Source organism: Lepisma saccharinum, chromosome 26 (assembly GCF_977018435.1).
Source record: "Lepisma saccharinum chromosome 26, izLepSacc3.1, whole genome shotgun sequence".
In the NCBI taxonomy this organism is placed as follows: Eukaryota; Metazoa; Arthropoda; class Insecta; order Zygentoma; family Lepismatidae; genus Lepisma; species Lepisma saccharinum.
In genome coordinates, this window is record NC_139254.1 from 20,690,378 (window position 1) to 20,718,058 (window position 27,681).

A 27,681-nucleotide genomic window follows, 5' to 3' on the forward strand; every position below is an offset into this window, starting at 1 on the left:
TGTAAAGCATCAGTGCAAAGTAACGAGTGTGTGCCAGAATTCAAACCTGCAATTTTCCCATTTATTATATGATAAATCATAGGAGGTGAAAAACAACAAATATCTGTTTACATGTAGAGTTTTTACGGTAACTGAAGGAAAATATTTAAGATAGGTAAGGTGTAAAGTGCATACTTATTTGCATATTTTCCACCTGTGTAGTGCATATTTTAAGAATTTAAGTGCATAACTATCCAGGGCCATACTGATTAATATTCTAAACTTCATTATTTTATTTCACTTTATTATTATTATTATTATTATTATTATTATTTAGAAACTCCTGCCAGTAGAGGCTCGTGGAAGAGAGTCCAGCAGTTAAATCTGAATACACTATGTTACATACACTATCATATGCATGATTTTTTTTTCAGGGTGCTGGAATTGTAAAGTGGATATTGCATATCTAGGGAACATCACATCTGCATTCTAGGGGAGATAAAAAAGTAAACTGCTCCCCTGTGCTTTGCACCACGCCATGAAGGTGTACAGGGAGTGTGGAGTTAGGGCCCCACACTTCCTTGATCACGGCTGAAAGTAAGAGTGGGATCAGCACCACACCCCTGGCAGCCTTTACACTCCAGAGTTTCCTCCAGGTACCCACTTTATACGACAGTGGGTGGACGACGGAGCCACTTCAACAAGTGTAAAAAATTCCTGGTTCTTCCCTGCCGGTGATCGAATCCAGGTCTCTTGCATGGTAATCAGATGTCGGAGGGGGAGCATAATATAATATTTCATGGGGATCATTTATAAGGGAGTTGGAATTTACACTTTGATTTTTCCCCGAGTATTTTACTGCTTTCATTTCAAATTTTGGTAAAACTGTCAAAGCCGGGAATCGGATTTCTTCAAATTTACAGGAGAAAGTACTTACGGAATTGAGTTTCTGTGTAATTTCGGAAGGTCATACAAGTGTTTTCTCGCATTTTTCAATGTATTTGGCCGCTAATTCATGTATTTTTCTATAATAATGTCCGTCCGCTGCACGAAAGCTGTTGCTTGCATTTCCATCTATGTACTTGAAGCGGATGTTGCGAGCATCTGATGATGTAATCCCTGGTAAGTGTTTCCAAACGCACAGTTTTTTCACTATATTGCCCAAGCTAAAGCAACCTAACCTAACCTTACCGTGATGGTGCATGGGGTATCGTGAATGGTTTTTGGGGCTATTCGTGGATGGTTATACGATCCAGAATGGTTTTTGGGGCTATGCAGGAATGGTTTTTGGGGCTATTTGTGGATGGTCATACTATCCCGAATGGATTTTTGGGCTATGCGTGAATGGTTTTTGGGGCTATGCGGAAATTTTTCTGTTAAGAAGGTTGAGACACTGCTTTTCCGTTTGAAGATTTATCCATTTCAGAACAAGGTAAGCACTAACCATCCCTTATTATTGTACTTTCAGTGTGGATGATTGTGAGCAAATATGCAACAGGTTAGCAATCATGAATGACGGCCGATTCATCTGTGTAGGGAGATTACGGGACTTAAAGGATAAATATGCTCAAGGATTCATCATCATTTTCAAGTTAATTCTAGATTGTGAGTTGAAAGATGCATCAGCTGTAAAGGAAGACTCTGAAAAGACATTTACACACATCACTTTATTACAGGAAGATCAGGTAGGGTGTGGATGTTTGAGGAATTGCTTTCGTTATACACTTCTGAAATTTATTTTTAATGTATGCAGTCATTGTGACCGTGTACAGTGGAATGCACAAGTTTTACTTGGCAAGTTGTCCCAGTACTATTTTCTAGGGCTAGTCAATAGTACCTTGAACCGATATCGATACTCTCACCGATTCCCACTGATACGAATGCTTGAAAATTGTAACAATTACAATTGAGTTGTTGTTTTTTAAGTCCATTTTATGCACAGAAAGCCTAATCGGGTCTGGACCTACAAAGTGCGATCTGAGCCTTGTGTCTCCACCAGGTATCAAACCCAGGACACCTTGATTGCAATAACAATTATAAGCTGTTTGAAATATTGATTAATATTACTGGTTGTGCACTCTAATTATAAGTATAAATGTACCAGAGTTTTGCTTTAAAATATTTAAAAAAGTACATCAGAATATTCAAATACCTGTTATGTAGTCATAAAATAAAGCTTTTTCACATAATATTGGCACAAAATCAATGGAAACTTCGAATTTTTCACAACTTCCAGGATAATTAGAATATGTGATAGTGTAATGTAAAATTTTTGTGGCCATCACATAGTATTGGACTATGTTTTTATGAATTTTTCTCAACCTCTTCCTTATGTTCTTAAGGAATTTGTTTTTGCATATGCTGGTGTAGACAGCTTATTTAGCATTTTGTCTCAAATCTTGGAGCTCTCATTGGCTAAAACAGAGAGTTGTGATGGTCAATTTGCATTGCAATATTTATGCATCCCATTCTACTAGGGGATGTGGCAAATAAGTCAATACTCTTATCTGTAATGCAAATGTAGACGACATACCAGAGTATTGGTAAAATTACCGATATTTTTCTGAGCCTTAATTTAGTGCCCTGCATTATAATTTTTGTGAATATAATGTTTCAGTGACCTGGTAACATGCAATACAGTGAATTTCCGATCTAACACTTTTTGTTGGGACTAACAACATTAGATCAAAGAAAACATTATAATGAAAATATGAATTTTTAGAAGATACATGTGAATGATCATGCAAATTAATTGTTAGTTGAGGGTCACCCTGATGGCATAGTGGTAATGTTGTCACCTTGTAATCAAGGGGTCCCAGGTGGAGAGACAGTGGTTCAGATCCCACTTTAAACTGTAGGTCCAGTCTTAATTAGCCTTTCTGTGCATAAAGTGGACTTCAACAACAATTCAAATTCATTACTAGTTTAATGTAAGATAATACATTGTACAAAGATGTTCAAAGTATCAGAATTGCATAATATGTATCTTCATTTGATCCATAAATGAAAGAAAAGTTACAAGATTGTCTTTTTTGTGATTAGAAAAACTTATTGAATTGAAACTGCGTTGCAGCTGCACTCTCCTGAAATAAGGAATGAAACAACTAGCCATCTGCACCAGATGTATTAAGTGGATAAGCGCTAGTGTTGGGCGATATACCGTTCAGACAATATATCGTGATATTGAAAAAAATATTGTCCATGTGATATCTCACCAGACAATATATTGTCACAATATTTTAATGATATATATAGCGTGTCTGCTATATATCGTCATTATATTTTAGCGATATATATCATGTTGGTGATATATTGTCATGAAATTTTAGCAACATATATCATCTCAGCAATATATCGTCATGATATTTTGCAATATATATTTTGTCAGTGATATATCATCATGATATTTTGGTGATACATATCATGGAGATGATATATATCACCGATATCACCATGTGGAAAAAATATCGTATCTTCTATGACGATATTTTCTTGACAATATATCGCCATATCAAATTTCCAATATCGTGCATCCCTAATAAGTGCAAGAAGCAAGCATTGGACTACATTTTGTTAAGCTATGGGACATTAAGGCACCAATCAGAGGATTTTGATTAGGCTGGGTAGGGGAGGAAATGTGATATGTTCCATTCCTGATGCTGAAAACATGGTGTTTGAAGCACGTGAACTGTCATCAATGAACACCTTGTAAATGAAATATTTTCACTGCCCCGTGGCCGGCGACATGATAATCATCAATTCAGGGTTATTCATTCCTGGGTAAGTTCACCCCCTCTCATCACTGGTTATCTTGGGGGAGGATGGCTAAAGATGCCAAAGAGTGGTGCTGATAACATCACTTCCCGTATGTCCAGTACTACCTTCATACCTCTACACCCCTTCACAGCAAAGTGCTTTAATTTTTTTTGTGTTTAATGGTTAGTACTTTTGTAGTTTGTATTAATAAGTTGTTTTAGATTATGAGATAATGAAGTAAGAGTGAAAATGTACTGGCATTATTAGAGCTATGTATTTATGGGGAAAAAAAGATGAAGATCTCGGTACAAAAACTGGGCACATTTCGGGATCAAAAGTGGTATATAGAATTGCATTTTGGTGTTAAAATGTGAATAAAACCGTAAATTTGATTTGAAAACTACACTTATTACATAAATTAACTTTTCCCTCTTGATAGCAGATTTATGTAGTTGTCAGATTATTTCGTTTATTCCGTATCAATCCGTAAGATTATATGTTTATTTTATAAAGTCTCTCTGAATGCTTCACGTTGACCAGGGCATTCACTTGTTTTTCTCAGTTGTCTCAGCCTCTGAGGCATGTAAACAATGCACTGTGTTGTGCTATGCAAACCTCCTGAGCCATCCAGGAAACAGGTAGTTTCTTCTGCCTACAGAGTCGGCGGTTTGCATAGTGGCAATTAAAAAACACGATTCGGCATGGAGGAAGAGCTCGATGGCCTAGTGATATAGAGGTGAGACAAGCTGAGAGGGGACTGACTTTTGGATTGGAGTTGAGAAGGGAGAGGTGGTTAGGAGAGCAGTAGGGCAGAAGTGAGACGACGCTCTGGTCGACAAATTGAGAAGCCAACAGAGGACTTCGTATATTTTATTCATCTTAATTCATCAGATAGACAGGTAATTATCCTAACACCCAGCCATGATTCAGGTTCAAAGGTTCACAAAACCCAACGAGTGTCCATTGTCTTTTCTGCAGTTTAGTTCCTTAGTTTGATTTTGTACCTTTCGCATTGCCAAGCGTTAACTCGTCATGCCAATGACGAGTGCTCTCATCAGAGGATGAATGATGAGTAACTTACATCACCCAGCAATTAATTGCACAAACACTGGTTCAGATCCCATCATTCTTTAGAATGACACGTGGTCGAGGTGCTGGGATTTTCATTTATTTCACCATGAACTAAATGAAAATTGAAAGATTAGTTTTATAACCAGTTTTAAATTTAAACCCACCCCAACATTTTGCTAACTTGTTTAGTTTTTTTTAGTATGTCCTTGCCATATTTCATTTTGAAAATACATAGGGCTTAAAGGTTCTTTTTTAACATTAATGGGGGAGAAGAATTTATATATGCCATGATAGATGTCGAGCTTTCTGATAAACTCGATGAAACATTAGACCAGTTATTAGATATAGCACGAGGGACTACAAGTTTTAATTTAGATGTCAGCGGTCCAACTGCAAGTTCAACCCTCAAATTTAAACGTAGCCCAATATTAACTAGACGCCTTCAGCGACAATTATTAGAAAAACAGGAATATGAAGAGCAATTAGAGCAACAAGGTCAGGATATTAGAGATTTAGGCCCAACACAATTTGCAACTATGGCTCAGTCTCAGTTTGTTCCCCCAACTATTCTAGAGGGTATCCCATTTCAGGGGATAGCCGGGGAAGATGTATCGAAATTTTTAGATAAAGTAGATAGCCTTGCCTTTTTAAATGGTTGGAACAGTGCCAGAAAGCAGGAATTGTTCCCAGCCCTTTTGGCCGGGTCAGCGTTACGATGGTATCAGGCTTGGAAAGAGTTCCAGAAAACCAAGACAGTTCTTACGAGAATATACGACGAAAAATTAAAGATGAATTTACAGGGTCCTTGGATCAACTCCAGATCGAGGAACAAATTCGATACAGGTTACATAAGGAAACTGAGCCAGTTACAAATTATGTTCGGGACAAGCAGTTACTTTTACTTAAAGCAGACCCCAAAATGGGCGTTCAACAGCAGATCAAACAGATTATGTTAGGATTGCAGGTGGATTACATGAAAGATATCCATCATAAAGAATACGAGTCAGTGCATGGGTTGCTTAATGATTTAAAATCCTTTGAAAAGCTTCAGTTCTTGATGAGGCAGCGCAAGCTGAAAGAGCTGAGGTGCGAAGATCAAAGGGACAGTTTATTAATTCCTTTGCACAGTGCACCAACACTTTCGCAACAGCAGCAGATTTTATTGCAGAATAACAATCTGGCTACTGCTGAGTCTGCACATTCGCGACCTACTTCAGAGATCGACGCAAGATTCAATGCCTTGCAGAAGGAGGTCGAACAATTAAAAATAGCAAATAATCCTCAAAATAACAAAGCTGAAGTCCAGGCTCAGGAAACTGGTTTGGATGCTAGATTAGCTAGTCTTACTTTTAGACTGGATAGCATGGAGGATCAAAAACAGCACCCTGGCACCGACTCATCTAGTCAGAGACAATTTAGAGAACCTTATTATAGAGATAATTATCAGATAATTATAGAGGTTCATAACGGGGTAATAATAATAGACGACCACAGTATAATAGGGAGTATAGGAATGCACGATCTAATAATAATAATAACAATTCAGATCATAATAGGCGATATGGCCATACCCAACAATGGCGAGGACGTGGAAACTTCCACGCGCCTCCCCGATGGCGCAGTGGTAGCGTCGTCGCCTTGTAATCAAGGGGTCCCGGGTTCGATCCCCGGTGGAGGCACATGGTGGTTCGGATCCCACTTTAAACTGTAGGTCCAGTCCCGATTAGCCTTACTGTGCATAAAGTGGACTTAAAACAACAAATCAAATCAATCAACAAATCAATGGAAACTTCCGCGGACAGAACTCGCGGGGTTCCTCGTCTTCAGCAGGGCGAGGCCAGGAAGATAGGGAAGAGCAGCGGGGAAGACCACGCTGCTCTATTTGTAACTATCCCAATCACTCGGCAGCCACTTGTTTTCAAAACAAGGAGGCTTTAAACGAGCGGTAACTGCCCATAGAAGAGACGTATGCGCAGATTTTGTAGGAAAGCAAATTTCAGTCTCTACTTTCCCCTATGAGGAATTAATTTACATTAACACAGTGATAGGGGGACAACGTCAGAGGTTTCTTGTGGATTCCGGGAGCCAAGTATCAGTTACTAGTGATCGAGGTATTCCTTCAACCGCCAAACGTTTTAAAATTCATACGGCCATAAGGGGAGTAGCAAAAGAACAAATTGAAATTAAAGAGATTGTCCTGTTAACATTTGCAATAAACGGCCGCAATTTTACCCACCCTTTTCGGATGATTCCAAATTTTGAACATGGGACAAACTTGGGAAATGATTTTTTAAGAGCTCATAAAGCAAATTTGGATTTTGATCAAAATCGACTCACGTTGAGGAGATTTGGTACTCCTCCGCGGAACCAGTTAAGGACGGAACACAGAAAAACCTTTGACGTATCCATAAAAGTTGCTAGTCTGACCAGGGATTTATATGTGCCAGAATTTGTAACTTCCAGACAAATTAGAATTAAACCTAGGTCTCATTTGTGTATTCCTGTCAAATTGACAAATTCTAGTAATCAGAATTTAACTTATTTAGAACCAGATTTACAGTTTCAAATGGACACAGGCTTAATGGTGCCTCGAGTCATTGTAAATCCAGAGTCATTTATAATTTGGATTACTAACCCAAATTCTTACAAAATTAAAATTAGGAAAGGCGCATGCTTAGATACCGCAGAGGCATGGCAAAATCCAGCACCAGCTTTGCGTCATATTGCAGATGACGAAGGACCTAACGTTATGGTGACCAAGGAAACTGGCACAATGACAAAAACAGTGCACGATATTACTAAATTTGACATTAATCCAGCTTTAGAACCCGATCAGAAGTTGCAACTTACACAATTATTAGAGGTATGTAGATGTGTTTTCTTGGTCTGAGCAGGACATTGGTTGTGCCACTAATTATACGCATAGTATAAAGTTAAAAGACGATTCTGAATTTCACGTCCCAGCCTACCCTATACCTGTACACCTGCGTTCGGAAATTAATCAGCAAATTGACAACTTGCTAGAAGCAGGGGTCATGAGTCCTACAACATCACCCTACAATTCCCCAGTCTTTCTTGTTAAGAAGAAATCAGGAGCTTATCGCATGGTGCAGGATTTTCGATTACTTAATGCCAGATTTGTTTTCAATGCAGTTTCAATAGGAAACATTTCAGAAATATTGCATAATATGGCCGGTAAGAGCTACTACTGTAGTGCCGACCTAAAACAAGGATTCTTTCAGATTCCTTTAGCGGAAGAATCGAAAAAATACACTGCCTTTACTATACCAGCCAGGGGACAATTTGCTATGAATTTTACACCTATGGGACATGTGACATCTCCCACGGTGATGACCCGGTGTGTCCAGCTCGCTACAGCGGGTATGAATGATAATAATTTTGCCTTTTATATTGATGACATGTTTGTATTTGCTAACACATTTAAGGATATGTTGGTGAATTTGGAAAAAATGTTCCAATGTTTACGATCTGCCGGATTAAAATTGGCTGTACCAAAATGTTCATTTGGATACTACGAGACAATTGCCTTAGGCCACAATGTGGGCAGGTATGGGTATCGTATCAGCGATAGAATACTGTCATCCATTAAGAATTATAAAATTCCTACCACCACAAAAAAGGTTAAAATGTTTTAGGTCTTTGCAGCTACGTGAGGAATAACGTCAAAAAATTTTCTGACATTGCATCACCATTACAAGGTTTAATCCGTAAAGGCAAGAAATTTACATGGGGTCCGGAACAACAATCAGCATTTGAAAAATTAAAAGAAGCACTAATTACTGCACCTGTTTTGTTACCTTACGATCCAGCGAAGAACAGCAAGGTTTTTACCGATGCTTCATATCATGCTGTCAGTGGCATATTGATGCAGCCCAATGCAGAAGGAGAGTACTTGCCATGTGCATACTGTAGTAGAACGTTGGCGGACACTGAAAAAAGATTGAGTGTCATTGAACATGAACTAACAGGAATTTTATATGCTCTCAAATCATTTAGATTTTTTTTTGTGGGGCGCCATTTCGATTTACATATGGACAATAAAGCAATTACGTATATTAGGACATCCCGTAATTTAAGCTCAAAGCTTCTTCGATGGAGTAACCTTTTGGAGGATTTTTCATTCACCCCTATACATGTCAAAACTACGGAGAACATCGCCGATCCCCTCAACAGAGAATGTGGAGAAAATATAGAGGATGGCAACATTGAAGAGGACATTCCCGAACCCAGGACACTTACATTATTTGATGCAACCACAGATGTTGCAGAACATCAGAGACTGGATTCCTTTTTTGGCCCAATTATTAAAATGTTGGAGGACCCAGACAGGGACGATGGAACACAACCTTTATCCATCCAGAGGCAGGTTTATCATCATGTGTTGGAAGATGGCTTATTATATTGACAGGAGAAATTAGGAGCCACTACCAGGAAATTGTTATGCATCCCAATGACGTTACGTGATTCTGTGATTGAGATACTCCACGCTTCACCCATAGGAGGCTCTCATCTTGGATTTACCAAATGTTACAATGTTGCATTATCACGAATTTATTTTCCAAATATGAAATTATTTATACAAAGGAAAATTCGGGAATGTATCACATGCCAGCAGAATAAACGCCGTCCAGGTCCACCAGTAGGAGAACTGTGTACTTTTCCCGCACAGAAGCCATTCCAGCGGATTTGCCTAGACTTTTCAGGTCCATATCCTCCTTCGTCCAATCTTCGTCACGGATACATAATTGCCGCAACAGATTTTGGGACGCGGTATTTAATAGCCAAACCAGTTGCGTATTGTATGGCCAGTACAGCAGCTGAATTTGTGTATGAGGAAATAGTGTTACGCTTTGGGACGCCACATGACATTTATACCGATCGTGGGTCAGCATTCAAATCTAAGCTTTTTCAGGAACTTGGCAATAAATTGGGAATAACCATCAAGTTTTCGCCAGTAGGTTTACATAATTCTATAGGGCTTTCTGAACGTAACCACGGCGTACTACAGAGTATAATGAAGTGCTATGTTAATTCAAAACACACTGATTGGGTCCAATATTTACAACCAAGTGTGTTCAGTTATAACACTACAAGGAATCAGAATTTGCAGTATAGCCCATTCTTTTTAGTACATGGATTTCAACCTACTTTGCCTTGGGAGCTTGCATTATACACACCAAACTGTGAAAATGTGGAGAATGATGTACGATTTCGAGTATTGGAAAAAGCAAGAACCAATGCTACGGATAACTTGGCAAAGCGACACGTTGAAGTAAAGAAATATTATGATCGGAAGAGGAAACAGATCAAATTTCAACCAGGTGATAAAGTATTAATTTTTGACAGCACCCAGAAAATTGGAACTGCACGGTGCTTTTCGGGTGTTTATAAAGGCCCAGCCACAGTTATCCGAGAAGAGAATCCTAACACATGCCTGGTGGAATTCCAGAACAGACAATAGTGGACTCTATTGCTGTCCAGAGACTCAAAAAATATTATGCGCCAGATGACGGTGAAGGCGAACAGAACTTGACAGGTCAAGATGAAGATGAAGGTCATCAGGAAAACAACGCGGACTCACATGGATAATGGTCACTAAAAATGAAAATTCACATAAGTAACAGGTTTAATATTTTAATTTCACTCACGTGACATAATAATAGTTTATAATAAAAATGGCACTAATAATATTAAAGGTTAAAAGCAGACTTATTACTTAATAATTTGCCTTTGGCACAAAAGTTTTTTTTGCAGTATTTAAAAATACTAGCTCAGCAAGTACATCACTAGAATTTTATAGTTACACTTCAGAAGAAGGTATATAATTATATTAGCAAAGTTTATTTTAAGCGCCAATTAATGAGAATATTTATTTTATATGAATATGTAGACGTCGACGTCTAGATTTTTGCGGCCATTAACAAGTATTTTCCTTCGGATATTGGATAGCTACCAAAATCCTGGAAATCCATTCTGCGATGGCAGAATGACAATGATTAAACCACAACGGTTTTAGTTTCAAACTTTGCCACAATAATATGCTAAGCACATTTTAGAATGAGTTGAGAGAATTAAAGGTTCTTCAAGTTTTAGTGATGTTAGTATTTTAATGCATTTGAAGATTGCATAAATAATAATTATTATTTTTTTCAGGTAGTCAGGAGTAAATCAGTCTCAATTTTTTCCATTACCTTGTACCTCAGTACGGTTGGATTGATATTAAGTATTTAAAAATAAAGATAACACCTGAAATTAAATAAGATAAGTTTGCAGTAAAATGTAAAATAAGATAAGTTTAACAGTGCTAAAAATTTAGAGAATAAATCAATTATATAAAATAAGATAAGTTTAACAGTGCTAAAAATTTAGAGAATAAATCAATTATATGAAATAAATAAATTAAGCAGATAAATTGAGCCTAGAATCAGAAATAATTAAGTTGAGTTAAAATACCTACTAATTTAAACTAGGCAGGCTTAAAGTACGTGTTAGTTTTGAAGAACTGTTTGTTATGTTGTCAAAGCAACATGAAAATCATTGCGATTTTAGTTATTTTAAACGGATTTCTTCCATACGTAAAAGCTTCTAATTTTTTTATCTGTTGAACAAGTCCTTTGACTATCATTATAATATTACTACAAGTTCATTATTAACAACATTTATTATTAGTATTTTTATAATTTTCATAATTTGTTACTGTAAATGTCAACGCAAGAAATCTATTACTTATGACCATGAGTGTACCAACGAATTAACGTTAAGTGAACTTAATAATGATTCACCATCCATGGACCAGCTTTACGATGACGTTGCATCAATTGTTGAAGTGGTACCATTGAAAACAATACACCCGCCAATGCCGCCTCCCCTTCCCCAATCCGTTATTATTTAGCATAGTGTACAAGAAGAAGTTCGAGATTCATCCCGAAAAATATTAGTCACCAAAGACGACGTTTTAGATTTGCCGAGGAATGTTGTATCTGTTAAAGATAGAGTTCAGAAGTTTGCCGTAAGGAAGGGTCCAAGTTTTGTCCAAAACAGCCGCAAAATTGAGAGTGAATTGATTAGTTCACCCTGTGTCCAGCCAATTGTAAAAGTTAAAGATTTATTTGTAAATCAGTCGACAGCAAAAGTCGAGAAAGTTCCAAGTTTCACTCAAAAAGCAGAAAGTAAGCCAAATTCTCAGGTTTCCGAACCTGTTGTATCCTTTACTGATCATATTTTTTACGATTATACGTTTGCCTAGAATATCTATTATATTTATTACGTTTTAAATTTTAAGTTATAATCCATTATTGAGATTTTATTGTATTTTATGCAAGGGTTTATTAGTCTTTCATTTTGCTAGCACCTGCCCAAGTTTTGTTATTATGCGATCACGGAAGTGTTCGAGTTTTGTAGCCATGCTGACACACTCTCTCTCCCTTCCGCCTACGACGTCATTTCAAAAGTCCTTGACTTCGTTTAGATTCTCGCAGCTCTTACTAAACCTTGTTCGTAATACTTTAAAGTTTTGACAACATTAACGTGTCACCCAGCGAGTCAGCGAATCATAGCGCTGCCTTTTCTTCCTCCGTCCGTTGTAAGATTAACGCCCAAACATCGTGGTTCGGTGAGATTCTTTCGTCCACTATCCCGATGGAACCCGAACTGTACCCGAAGTCGCCGGAACACGGCAGCGAGCCTGCAAGCTTTCTCGCTGTCGCTGTAGATATAGCTCAGTTAAGTCCAGCAACCACAAAATGCAACTTTGCAAAAACTTTGAATATCTGATGTCAGCAAATGCCTTTCTCCGCGCTGAAGCTCTCCCGAGTACTTCCAGAGCACGCTAGAAGCTCAGAAAGAATTAGTATGAAAACTTTAGACTGCATATTTTTTCGAACCAGTGGCGTTCGCTCATTAAATTTTCATGGGACCAGTTTAGTTAAGGATATAGCCATCAGAATTTGATTTTCACGATAGAATTTTATGTCAACAATGTTAGGGCTATTTTGTTCTACATAGATAAATTTAGCCATAAAACGTCGCATTTATGCACTTCAGATTAATCACGACCAAAAATTTTACAAAGGAACAACAAGACGAGATTTTTTTTTTCAGTTGTTCACGCAAAATTTTCCCGTTTAGTATAAAGATATTTATAGTTAGTCCATTTTTTGGGAAATCGACTTGCATTTGATTAGAATCAGGATAAAGCCAAACGAAATTTCGATAGAAATCAGGGAAATTTTTATAAAAGGGCAATTTTAGCATTTTTTGCACATAGATTAATCAAAATTGTCAGCAACATGCCCGGGCTAAGCCTCGGTGATTAGCACAGGCATGTGCAGCAAAAGTCGCCACGGCACCGTTAGCCTTTCCAAATTTTAAGTGTGGTTTACCACAAATGTTATAATTTGAGAATTCATTATTATTATTATTTATTATTAGGAAATTTAGTTCACTTACCCAATTTGCACCTTATTTGACGATGCAGCAATGAAATTCATTACTTCTTACTGATTAACTTCGTGTTAATTTTAGTACAGTAGGTAATAACTAGTAATTTGTATTTATATTTTAATATATTGCATAACTATTCTCGATCTATTTTGTTTGGACAAACCTAAGGGATTGACGCACCATTCTTATATGAGTCAAGTATATTTTTCCGCGGCGGGTCTGTTTATAAGACCAAGCGATTTGAAGTATACGGCGGACTCGAGAAGTTTTGAGTGGTTAAATTTCTTTTGTTTAAAGAAAATTTGGAATTGAGAAAGTTTTTATTATCCTTATTGTGTTTAAAATTTGAATTTCACTATTTTGATTCTCGGATGCTATATTTGTTACTGCCTGGAGTTTCAACGAAAGTCAGAAGTAGCATTTACTGAATTTTTTGTTTTACATTGCATATTAATGAACCACGGCAAATTGCATCGGCCTATCATTTATTAGGAGGCCATTAGAGGCTTGCCAAAGCAACCTCTTAGGACACTAATAGCTTGCTTTGCGCAACACAAATTTTATATATTTTTTTAGGGTTCACAACACAATAATTTTTTAAAATTTAAACAGAATTCAGAACATGCTTGCAACACTTACTTTTGTTTAATAATTCTACATTTTGTAATTTTGAAGTGAAATTTTTTACTGATAATAAATTATTTCAGTTTATCAGAACACGTAATGGTATTTTAATATCAGGCTCAGGTCAATTTATTGTCATTCAGAATTTGAATAATAATTTGAACACCCACAGATCAATTCAGATTAACGAGGGGCAATCTAGATTTTTTAATTATCAGGATTTTTCTCAGATTATTGTGGATCAACAAATTTTACATACCAGAATTTTAGCTTTTGAACAGGTAAAAATGAAGGAAGTTGAATTACCACTTAATATTCCCAAGAATTTATCTGATTTCACTATTCCCCAATGGACTCCACTTGAACTTGCCTTAAAGCAACTTAATCGATCTGTTAGTAAGGGCATTTCATTTCAAGAATTAGTTTTAAACCCTTTGCCCATGTCTATATTAGTTTTTATTATTTGGAATTTGTTACTAACAGCAGCACTTGGGTATTACTTTTATAAGCACCGTCAACTTGCAAGACAGGTTCATTCAGAGCAGCACAGTAATAATTTATAATTTAAGGCACCACATCAATCAAGGACATTAATATTTTAATTATGGTTGTATATTTTATTTAAATTTTTCTTATTTATTTTCAAAGAGTTATGGCAGATACTTAATCAATTTATTTTTTTAATCTTATTTTATCTTGATGAGGAAATTTAATTTAATTTATTTTAAGAAAAGACAATGGAATGAGTTTGGTCTTGTGTGCATATCAGAATTAAATACACCTATCCTAAGCAGTTTTCCTTTCATTATTCTAATTTTCCTCTTATTTAACCTAACCTGTCTATACGGAGCGACGTGGACAGGCAATGCCTACACCAATTAAGGGCATTTTTTATGAAGGATTTCCGCCGAAGCAGTCAACTACCATACGGAGAGACTCGTCACCAACAACTTGAGGGAGACATGCAGACATTCCTAAGTAATACTACAAGAGGACTACATTTTTACCGGGAAGACTTTATTCAACCATGAATTTCCCAGTTCAGTGGATTACAGACTATCAACGACACTTCGTGAAGGAACCAGATAAAATTTTCCTCCACACCGTTTGCAGTTGGGACAACATTTTTCCCCATCTCCCAAGTTATACGGGTAATTTATTACACCTTTTACATTGCCCCAAACTAAGTCAAGAAGACAAGCAATACAAAGAAGAAAAGAAGCAGAGAAAACATATATCCCACAAGCAGCAGTTTTTGGTTACAACAATAATTACGGAGTTGTTGTTCAAATTGTGCTACAGTGTTTTCACACACATACACATGCAAGCTCATACCATGTGTATTTATGTGGATCTTTACCATGCATTATGGGAAAGAATACTTTTCCAAAGCCCTTCTTCAAATGTTCAGTTCCGTACCATGCATGCTAGCCAGTTTTAACATGCATTATAGTTCATATCATACTACAAGGAGGCGACAAGTGCCAGTTGTGCCAATTAACCAGCACTAGCAACAACTAGTGTATATTTTTTTTAAGAAGAAATTTTTACAATGGATAACCAAACGAACATGCAAGCAATAAAGCATAACTACAGCACTTTCGAACATTTCAGGAAGTATGCTTTAGTGCCAATGTTTATTCCAAGCAGTTATTTTTTGTTTCACCAACATGGAACATAGAAAGCGACACCTTGTACACAGGACATTTTCTGATGTTTACAATCAGAGCAGATAGTTTTGGACACTTGCAAGATATTTTTTTTTCTTTCTGCAGTTATACATCAGTATTTACAAGGCTATATAAATACAAAGCTATATACTACAGCGTACATAATAACATAGTCAAGGAATCAAACGTTATATCTAGGGTTTTTTGCCTGCAACAGTTTTATTATTCAGTGTAAATAATTATGTGCATCGAATATTTCATACTCATACATAGGAATAAGCAAGATAGCCATTGACATTTCATATATTTGAAGAAGCTTATTTGGCTTGCAACGAAGGGAAGATTTGATATAAACAGCGCATACCAATATTTTCCTTTCGTTTGGTCATAAGTGAAGTGGCTATACATTCAGCACAATGTATTACATTTAGGTGTACCCAGGCTTTTCTACATGCTTATTTACGATTTTACTTACATATGTGACAATCCACGCTTTCGTGTACTTACTTATAAACTTTGTTTCATTTTTAAAACGTATTTGAAGGGTCCACATCGGTCTCAATTCCACAGAAACATTTTGACTTTGGTTTTCCTTGCAAAAACACTTCGGCCATTTGCCTGGCGATGGACAAAAGACTAACGACCAAGCGCTCGCGACCCGTAGGAATAAGCAATTCTACATCAAAACACTTACGTACGCACAATTGTGTTACATCACAAGTTATAGACCGTGTCCCCCCGGAACTTCCGGTTTAGGCCAGTCCCCGTTGTTGCCAGTGCAGATTCACCGGCATACGAAGTAAGAAATGAGCGCTTGTTTTCATCAGTTGTGCGACGATAGTCAAGAAAGGTATTTGTTACAGTTCTACTATGAAGGAGTGGATGTCTAGAATCCGTCTGATGATCAACTGCAGAGCCGTAGCTAGGAGCAGGGTTTCGGAGTGGAGTTGTATAGCACACTACGTGCATACAAGTATCTCATGTACACGCATGATGAACGTTTAGGTATTCAATTATTTTGTTAATGGAAAAGTGAGGGAAAGATAATTCTATAATACTAGTGATATTAATATATTATAAAGTATGCTTAAGTGAATCTTTGCCAACAAATCTGCAGAAGTAATGACACATAACAAATGCTATTAAATATATGTGCTTTCAACATCGCCTTTCCGCCTGAGGGATTTAGGGAAAACTTATGATATGGCATGCCACTTTCATTTGCACGAATTTACTTCAAGCAACAAGGGAGTTTTCAGACTGAAGCGACAAGCGATATCGGGATTTTGCCCAGAAGCATTCAGTCTAAAGCAAACCATTTACCAGTCACGCTGGCGCAAATAACAGACCTTGGCAACACAATGCACCGTATTGATAAAACGGCCCAGTCCGAGCGAAATGAAAGCGACAAGCGACACCTGCAATTTGTCGTGTCGCTTTAATTCGGAAGGTGTTGTTTATTTTTGAATGTTGGTTTCCAAGAGACACGTATCGCTGCAGTCTGAAAGCTTCCTTTCGAACCAATTCGCCACAAGGAAATGCACGTGTCGCTCAGATTTCCAATGGCGTATATTGTGCCGCCTGAAACTTGATTTCCCATGAGCGGTAAATGCTTATTTATAGACTAAATGGGCCTGTGTTGCTTGTCACTACGGTATGAACCACTGCTGTCGCGTGTCGCTTCGGTTTGAAACCTCACTAAGATGTATGCTTTTCACCACAACACAATACGCAGATAAACGATCAACATGCTTGTAACAAAGTGCAAGTCGTAAAAATCCTTTCCGGGTACCAATCCTTTCTCGTTCTGCTTGTATCAACAGGTTTCGTCTCTCTACGTCCTTCGGAAACCTACGAAGTGATACTTGACTCAATAAATTTGTTCCAGATCGAACCATATGCTACACAGCTGACACCCTATTACCTTGTAAAAAAATCACCACTTTGCCCTTTTGTATTAACGTCCATAGCATCCTAAGCGTAACCGGATGTTCGAGGGGGACCAGACGAGTGTGCATGCTCCGCAGTAGCTCTGCCTTTAACACCGTCTATATCATTTAATGACATGAACTTTTGTAATTATTAGTCATATAATGATACATAATATTGTTTTTATATCATATCGATGTGCGTTCTTGTTATTATTGATTGTAATGTTTTAGGGAATGGAATTTTTTTTGGGTTAGGAAATCAAAAGAAAGCTATGCTTTGTTGGTTTTATATTTTGTATGTTTTTTTTTTCTAAGAAAATATATGGAATTGGCGAACCTGGGTCATGTCAAGCTTTGCGATTTGACTTTTAAATTTTCAACATGGAAAATTTTCTCCACGGCGGTAGAACATATCAATCCCTAAGATTATATGTTTATTTTATAAAGTCTCTCTGAATGTTTCACGTTGACCAGGGCATTCACTTGTTTTTCTCAGTTGTCTCAGCCTCTGAGGCATGTAAACAATGCACTGTGTTGTGCTATGCAAACCTCCTGAGCCATCCAGGAAACAGGTAGTTTCTTCTGCCTATGGAGTCGGCGGTTTGCATAGTGGCAATTTAAAAACACGATTCGGCATGGAGGAAGATCTCGATGGCCTAGTGATATAAAGGTGAGACAAGCTGAGAGGGGACTGACTTTTGGATTGGAGTTGAGAAGGGAGAGGTGGTTAGGAGAGCAGTAGGGCAGAAGTGAGACGACGCTCTGGTCGACAAATTGAGAAGCCAACAGAGGACTTCGTATATTTTATTCATCTTAATTCATCAGATAGACAGGTAATTATCCTAACACCCAGCCATGATTCAGGTTCAAAGGTTCACAAAACCCAACGAGTGTCCATTGTCTTTTCTGCAGTTTAGTTCCTTAGTTTGATTTTGTACCTTTCGCATTGCCAAGCGTTAACTCGTCATGCCAATGACGAGTGCTCTCATCAGAGGATGAATGATGAGTAACTTGCATCATCCAGCAATTAATTGCACAAACACTGGTTCAGATCCCATCATTCTTTAGAATGACACGATTCATCTATAATTTTATTATTATTTATTATTATATATAATTTATGTGTTAATTCCTGAATTTCTGCTTATGAAATATTTACAGGTTTAAACAGGATCATTCAGACTTGAGAAAGTGTCACATCGGTAAATAAACTCTAAATTTCGTGTTTTAAGAATTTATTTTGTATTTTGCAGTTCATTTTGGATCATTTCGTGACAGCCTGGTAGGAAAATGCACTTCACACCTTTCAAAAACATGAAAAATTAATGTTACATTGTGTTATTTCACATTTTGTGTTTCTATCAAAAATGCGAAGTGGATGTCTCTATGCATTATTATTATTTGGTAATATGTTAATTTCAGATCAACATACAGTATCATGTGATGGATTTGGAATTATCCTGGTCTCAGTTGTTTTCATCCACTGAAGCAATTAAAAGCAGACATGCAGTAATTGGAGATTACATCATTTATCGAACAAATCTTGAGCATGTGTTCCTCACAGTTCCTCTTCACCAGAATGTAAGTACATTTCGGGTAGTTTGCAAACCGAAGCGACAAGTGACAAGTCACAAGTGTCATGTGTCACTTGGAAATGAACTTTCAGAAATAAATGCAACCTTTCGTATGATAATGACATGGCAAGCTGCATGTGTTGATTGTTACTTGGGTGTCACTTGCGCTGGGCTGTTTTCTCAATAGTATGCATCGTGTCACCTCAGCCTATTGGTCATGTATCCTCAGTGAAAGTTTTCTTACAAATGTGAGCCGAAGTGCCTGTTCTGGTTGGTGTAGTTTGTGGCTGTGTTCATTGTCACAATGGTGTGAAAGTCTCTTGTTACATGTCACTTGTCGCTTCAGTCTGAAAGCTCACTCAGAGCATAAAAACATATTAATTGTATGTGTGTTGAAGTTTCCCTGCAATTAATAATGCTATATTACATAATATATTATAATACAGAGTGATCCATTGAAATGTAGACCACTGCATCAATGTTTGCGCTATCGACAAGTGAGGCACTCGCAGCCATATGTCAACACTGTAGACTGTCTGGGAATCAAGCGTGCACATTTCCATAACTAATTTAAAGAGTGATTTATTTACAACATGGAACTTTTACACCCGGAAATCTTGTTTCAAATCATCTTTGAACTTCACGTTTGAGTTAACACACATGAATCATAAATAAATACACACTGTACACTAGAAGACATTTGCTGAGCCATAACACACTTTGCAGTTCAATACAGAACACAATATGTAACAAGCACCCTATCACTTCACATTTGCCAGAATAAACAGGCCACACAATGTGTGGGGCCCTAACTCCACACCCCATATACGCCTTCATGGCATGGTGCAAAGCACAGGGGAGCACTTTACCTTTTTTTTTACACAATACAAGACAAGTGCCCTTATCACTTCACAGTCTCGTGTCTACTTTCAGGACCTCCGTAAAAACCAGTTTCTAACCCCCTTCGCTAGCTTATGTTAGAGAGTGTTTTAATAAAGATTTATGAAAAATGTGTGCGCATCAAAGGCAACTAGTTTGAACACCTCCTTTTATAAATCTGGTAAGTAAATCGCTTTTTAAAATAATTACAGAAACTGTTGTGCGCTTGCTTCATCGACACTCTACAATGCCGACAAACAACTGCAAGTGCCTCGCTTGCCAATAGCCCAAACATTGGTGCGGCGGTCCACACTTCAGTTGATTGCTGTGTATAATAAAGCACACAGGTTCAGTTTTATGTAAAACAATAATTTAATCCATAACTCAAAAACTTACAACTTGGCATAACTCCATACTTGACAATGACTCAACGAAACAATTGAACATCAAGTTACAAATACATTGTAACATTCTAGATGTTCCATAATCCATCTTCTACAACTTTCTCCTTCTTCCAAATAACTGTTCCATTCTTTCAGGTGGTTTCCTCATTCTGGAAGATCATCTTGGATTTTTCACAGCTGAAGTGTTAACAAGTAACAAGATTTTTCATTGTGGGTTAATAAGGTTCCTGGTATTTAACAGCTAATGTCGTTCCTAGTTTTGAAGGATTAAAATAAAGATTTTTCAATGTTCCTAAAGATAAGTGTGGCATAAACTTGAAAACCTTTCCAGTACATTTCTGATCAAAACATGCCACTCATTCTCAAGGCAGAAGAATAAAGACAAAAATATGATGAATGACTTTGTCAAGACTTTTTTTTTACATGACTACATAACTGATGATTTCAAGAGTTGCCAACTTGATGACTAAGAATGTTGAGTGCTGAACTCATGATCTCACCATGGACAGTTCCAAGTAGGAGTCCTGGCATGAGTGTTTCTTTGCGAGTGACACTTCATCAAATTCATCTAACCATCACTCAACCCTCTTCATCACAATTACTCTGAAGAGGCAAAAAAGCTATGTAAAATAAGACAATTACAAAATACGATTTCATCAGTTAGTTCCAAGAATAATTTCACAATTATTTTATTGTAGTTTACGGTTATTACAAGCACAAGAATACAACTTTTCGTTGTGACACATGCTCCCTTCATTAGACATTTATTTTTATTTTGACTAAAGATACAGTTATAACAATGGTTAGCAATTTTTTAAACAAAAAGAATCCATTATATAATGGATGTTGTCAATGTTACATTGTTGTAACGGAAAAAATCAAGAAACTTTGTGAAACCAATTATGACTTTGAATTACCTGATGATATTTAGGATTCATAATTTTAAATAAAAAATAATGTGATCAAAAATTTTTATCTGAAATAAACAGTTAGGTTGCTATATTACAACAATGTAACATTGACAACATCCATTATATAACTGATTATTTTTGTGTAAAAAATTGCTAACCATTGTTATAACTGTATCTTTAGTCAAAATGAAAATAAATGTCTGATGAAGGAAGCGTGTGTTCTCCTGAAACATCACAACGAAAAACTGTTTTCTTATGCTTGTAATAATCGTAAACTACAAGAAAATAATTCTACAATGCAAGCAATGTGCACCAAGAAAAACTATAATTTCACAAACTTACATCATGCATTTACATAAATTCTAATGTTATATGCCATTAACATGAGTAAATATTTTTATTTTTAAATGTCTGTGATTTCTTTACAGGTGGTTCAGACCAAAAAAAATCGCAAATACAAGCAACAGTTTCTCAAACGATTATTGTAAGTTGACAAAATTGTAAGCACTTTATTTTATAATTTCCTGCATTATACACCCAATCTTGTTGGTCAAAAATATGACATATTTTTCCATAGCCATGTTATAAGTATTTGTAGTAACATACCTTTCAAAAATGTATACACAAATACATGTGTGTATTTGTATATATTAGAAATACACATTCATAGAGAGTAGAAATCATTTTTTAACCATATTAATATTGTGTGAGAGTAGTTTTCCATTTTGTTAGAGTTGTCTCTCTCTCTCTCTCTCTCTCTCCACCCACAACCTGGACTTCACTGTCGCTGTCCACACCAACCACCACAACATCAGTTTCAACGACTGCTTCCGGGTAGCGATCATCCACCTCCTACCCCAACCAGCCAACACCTCTGTTCACAAAAGATGGGAGAGGGCCTATATATCGGCCATGAGTGCAACCACTCCACCTGGCTTGAACAAGGCCACCCAGTAATGCCCAACCCTCACCCACCCTCCCGCCCTCCCAACTCATCCTACACACTCACAGTTTACGACGAGCCTGGTGACGAAACAGTGTTTTTTTCGTTCTACGCACCGCTTCTTCTTCAATGGGGACCTGGCAACTCTGCAGGACCCCAACTTCCGGTTCCGTCTTCTGTTTCTTCTCACACCGATGATGCTATAAATTAGCGAAAATTTTGAATTTTCCTACTGTCCGGTGAGTGTTTCCTTTTACCTTATTTGATTTTTACTTAGCCCTTTTGGCCCTCCTTGCTTTTATCCATTATTATCCACTTTTGGTATGAATCCTTTCACGTATAACTCCTATCAACTGAACCGCCTGCGATCTCTTATTGTTTCCTACACCAAAGCTACGTCCCATGCACGCTTCCTGCACTCATGTTTGATATTAGGCCTAACACCCAAAAGCCTCACACCCAAACTGCCATTTTCCGCCATGCCCCCAAGCATAAAACCCACGATTTTCCCACTAGCGAGAAATTTCTCTATTGAACTGACCCACGCCATGTACCGATCCCAGCTAAATCGCGCCCGAGAACTGTCCATTTCTATTCAATCCCTTACCAAAATCCTGTTGCTGACCCCAGGTAACCACCATCACAAAATAGACTCCTTCTGGCACACCGCCCATTCCATTGCCAGTGATCTTAACACTAAACACCTCCAAAAACTCTCCAATCTCTGCCGTCAAGCTTTTCAGACTGGCTGCACCCTTCCCCTTCCACTGCCGCCCAATTTCAGTCCCACACCAACATGCCCGCTATTACCCGAACCCCCTCTACCATTGCCCACCCCTCCCACACCACCACAGACCCCCCTGAAAACCAAAACTGCACTCCCATACATCGCACCTTGGGAAACAACCAGTCCACGGACAAACTCACCCCTACCAGATCCATGACCACCAATGACCCTAACCCACTCAAAAACAACCAGACTGTACTCAATTTATCCAGCCATAAACTGAGCACTGATGAAATAGCTGTTTTATCCAAAGGCCTCATCTTCTCCCCCACAACTCCCCCCAACCAATTCCGCCTACTTTTTGACATACACACATTTGCTCGCAGCCTCCGATGGCAACATTTCTGGGCCAAAAATCCCTCACTCCAAACTACTACCAGTGAAACCCACCCGAGCCTCCTTCAATTTAGCCCCCCCCTCCTCCCAAGATCCACCCCCCTGCCCACCAACCACCCCTTGGAAAGATACATCACTGCCGTCATTTCCACCACCTCTGACAGCTCATTCTTAAATAACTTTCACAACCAACCTAACCTCAATCCCCCCCAACAGAAAGCTCTCAGAGACCTCCGCAACAACCACAACATCAAAATCCTCCCAGCTGACAAGGGGTCCACCACGGTGGGCTTGAACTCTCAAGACTACCTGGCGGAAGCCAACCTCCAGCTGGCTGACCCCTCCACCTACAAACCCACCACAGTTGACCTATCCGCCGAACACCTCACCAAAATCCGGGACTTCATCCACACCCGCGGCCCACCTGAAGGCCTAACAGCTCGTACCACCGCCATGTTAATACCCGACAATCCCCGCACCCCCACCTTCTATCTATTGCCCAAAATCCACAAACCTAGCAACCCTGGCAGACCCATTGTGTCCAGCTATAACCCACCTACAGAACGAATCTCAGCCTTTGTTGACTCCCATCTCCAGCCTCTTGTGAAAGCTCTGCCCTCCTACCTCCGTGACACCAACCACTTCCTCCAGAAAATCAGCACCCTCCCGCCATTGCCCCCAAATACCATCCTTGCCGCCATTGATGTCACTTCCCTCTACACCAACATACCTCACTCCCATGGCCTCCGCTCCATAGAATTCTATCTCAATAGCAGACCCAAACCTCACAACCCCAGCACCAACTTCCTGACCCACCTAGCCCACCTTGTCCTCACTTGTAACAACTTCACCTTTGAAAACCAAAATTTCCGACAGATCCGAGGTACAGCCATGGGTACCAGAATGGCCCCATCCTATGCCAACCTCTTCATGGGCCAACTTGAGCAAGAGTTTTTGGCTACCCAACCCCTCCAACCCCTCCTCTGGCTCTGCTTCATCGACGACATCTTCATGCTCTGGACACATGGAGAACCATCCTTGTCAGCCTTCCTGGACCAACTTAACCACTTCCGTTCCCTAAAATTCACCTGGACACACTCCCCCAACCAGATCACCTTCCTGGATGTGGACGTGCACATCGAGGGAGGACACCTGACTACCTCCATCCACATAAAACCCACCAACCACATGCAATACCTACACTTCTCCAGCTCCCACCCGTTCCACACCAAGAAAGCAATTCCATTCTCTCTGGCCCTCAGGGGACAGCGCCTGAACACTTCACCCACCTCCCGCCAGAATTATAACCTCCGCCTACACCAGGCCCTGGTTAACCGTGGATATCCCTCCATCCTGGTCACCAAGCAAATATCACGAGCTGCCTCACATACCACTACCACCAAGAAACCTGCTGCCACCAACCCACCTGCACTCATCACCCAATATCATCCCCACCTCAACAAAATCAGGCACACACTGCACTCTCTTCTCCCAATCCTCCACAGTGATCCCGAAACCAAAAACATATTTCCCGACAAACCCAGGGTGGTTTTCAAACGCCCCCCTAACCTCCAAAACATCCTGGTCCACAACACTCCTTCACCACACATCCAACACCCCCCTGCCCATAAATGCAACCGACCCAGGTGCAAGACCTGTCCCATCCTCATCACTTCTCACACCCTCCAGGTGCACACGGCCACTGGCAAATTTACCCTCCATCCCAAAGGGACCTGCCATGCCTCAAACCTTATCTACATCCTCACCTGCAACATCTGTGGTGATTTTTACCTGGGGGAAACATCAACGGCCCTCAACATCCGCATCAATAACCACCGCTCCTCCACCCACAACCTGGACTTCACTGTCGCCGTCCACACCAACCACCACAACATCAGTTTCAACGACTGCTTCCAGGTAGCGATCATCCACCTCCTACCCCAACCAGCCAGCACCTCTGTTCGCAAAAGATGGGAGAGGGCCTATATATCGGCCATGAGTGCAACCACTCCACCTGGCCTGAACAAGGCCACCCAGTAATGCCCAACCCTCACCCACCCTCCCGCCCTCCCAACTCATCCTACACACTCACAGTTTACGACGAGCCTGGTGACGAAACAGTGTTTTTTTCGTTCTACGCACCGCTTCTTCTTCAATGGGGACCTGGCAACTCTGCAGGACCCCAACTTCCGGTTCCGTCTTCTGTTTCTTCTCACACCGATGATGCTATAAATTAGCGAAAATTTTGAATTTTCCTACTGTCCGGTGAGTGTTTCCTTTTACCTTATTTGATTTTTACTTAGCCCTTTTGGCCCTCCTTGCTTTTATCCATTATATATATATATCTTTCTTTTTTTTTAAGCACAAATTGGAGCAGCTTGCTCAGAACCTGTGTTGTCTTTATTTATTTTATAATTTATATTGTAATCATACACCAAAAGAACTACCGGTAACTAAATAAATAAATAAAATACAGTTTCATAGATAAGTAAGTACTTCCATTCCATAATTTGCTACTGTATCTGAATTTCTTGAAACGTAAATGTAAATCTCCCCTAAATGTGCTTTCATGGCATGGTGCTATATGCATGGAGAACTTTATGCCCACTGTGTGACCAGTCTGTTGTTTGTAGAGCAAGTATCTATTGATGAGGTATAATGAGTGAAGATAGAGAAGAGGCTCGTTTAATGATCTCTTTACACTGTTCATTGACCTGACGTTTCAGTCGACTGCCTCTCGTTATCCCAGGAATGCACAGCATTTCACAATACCTCTGAACCGAGGTTATACGGAAGATGACGAAAGTACACTTCGCCGATAGAGGACATGAAGTAATAACCTCTAGTCCGAAGGCACTATAAAACATGAAATCTGGAAGGACATCTCTCGGTCGGCTTACAAATTCAATCGATACACTCAGTACGGGATAACGGAAGGAGCGTGAGTCAAAGTCGATGTGCGAACTCTGACAATGGCTATGGACACGGCCAGTTAGATACGTCTAGGACAGTACTCAAGAACATCAGACAGGTATGATAAGTGTGGAGAGAGCATTTCACTCAGTTATATCTCATCTTTCCTTTCATTGACCGGGGCGGGCCCTTTACATTATGAACTTTAAACCTCTCGTTTTGTTATTTTCTACATCCCAGTGACTGTTCGATCCCTGATGTTAATCCGAGTCACACTTCACTATATTAAATAAATTAAATGGAATAGTTAGTAAAACTAATCATGGTTCATTATAATTCAATAAGGACCATTATTATTATTTTTTACATTCTTGTATTTATTTCAGAAGAAGGCAGAAAAAGCAACTTGACATGCCAAAATCAGAAGACAGGGATAGTAGCATTGAGCGTCTGCCTGTTGCTTCAAATGACATGATTCCACATGTAAGCACAGATTGAAGATTCATAGTGCACTGAGAGTTTTTTTTTTTATTATTATTAGTATTTAAATAACATCAGTCGTCTTGGTATGATTCTGTATTCACATGATTGCTCTCTTGAATAAATATGTCTTCCAAATTGTCATGCATTTGAATTGGCATAGGATAGTACATTCAAAAGAATTAATTTCTAGTATGCACACACAAAGCCATATTTTTTTGTGTACTTGATTTCTTTTATGTTCATGATCACTTTTCACATTCCAGAAATTGTGTTAAAATCATATACATTTGTGTATACAAAATATTTCAGTATGAAAAGTAAAATGTTGAATAATGTTCATGTCACCTATACTCAACGTTCTACAATAATATGTAGGAAAGTAATCATGAAACTATGTAGACATGTGCGACCAGTGCTTTGAGTACCCTTTGCTGCTACTTTCTGGTTTTCAGGACAGAGTCTACAACTATTGAATGTTTGAATTGTTGTTTTAAGTACATTTTATGCACAGGTAGACTAATCGGGAGTGGACCTACAGTTTAAAGTGGAATCCGAACCACTGTGCAATGTCCCTCCACCAGTTATGACTCTTTGATTACAAGGTGATGACGTTTCCAGTATGCCATTAGGGAGGCCTCCTCTACAACTATTGCTTTCAAGTAGCTTCCCATTTGTTTTCATGATGCAGGATAACAATCACAATTTTGAATCAACCCGAAGTCAGCTTACGTCGAAGGCCAAAGCATTAACCATTTCACTCTGTAGGATCTTTTATGTTTATTCTACCGTTTACATACAATTGATTCTTATTGAGGTGACAATAATAAGAAATATCCATTGGTTGGAAATTGCATAATATTGATCAGACAGGTCTCCACACACTCAGATATGACAGAGGTGATGTGGGCAGCATCATTCTCTGGCCACCTGAGATCACCCATCCCAGACATTAAACCC

At 38.7% G+C, this 27,681-nt stretch overlaps 1 protein-coding gene across 4 annotated transcripts in view; it reads left to right on the plus strand.

Moving 5' to 3' along the window:
- The window catches only part of LOC145979339 (phospholipid-transporting ATPase ABCA3-like), a 193,487-nt gene extending 166,667 nt beyond the window's left edge, over positions 1-26,820 (plus strand). For all 4 annotated transcript variants that reach the window (XM_083112199.1, XM_083112200.1, XM_083112201.1 and 1 more), the window contains 4 exons: positions 1,448-1,664; positions 18,917-19,075; positions 21,691-21,746; positions 26,628-26,820. In XM_083112199.1, coding sequence (XP_082968325.1) covers positions 1,448-1,664; positions 18,917-19,075; positions 21,691-21,746; positions 26,628-26,739 — 544 coding nt within the window. In that variant the 3' untranslated portion in view covers positions 26,740-26,820. The remainder of the gene's footprint in view (positions 1-1,447; positions 1,665-18,916; positions 19,076-21,690; positions 21,747-26,627) is intronic.
- The last annotated feature ends 861 nt before the right edge of the window (positions 26,821-27,681 follow it).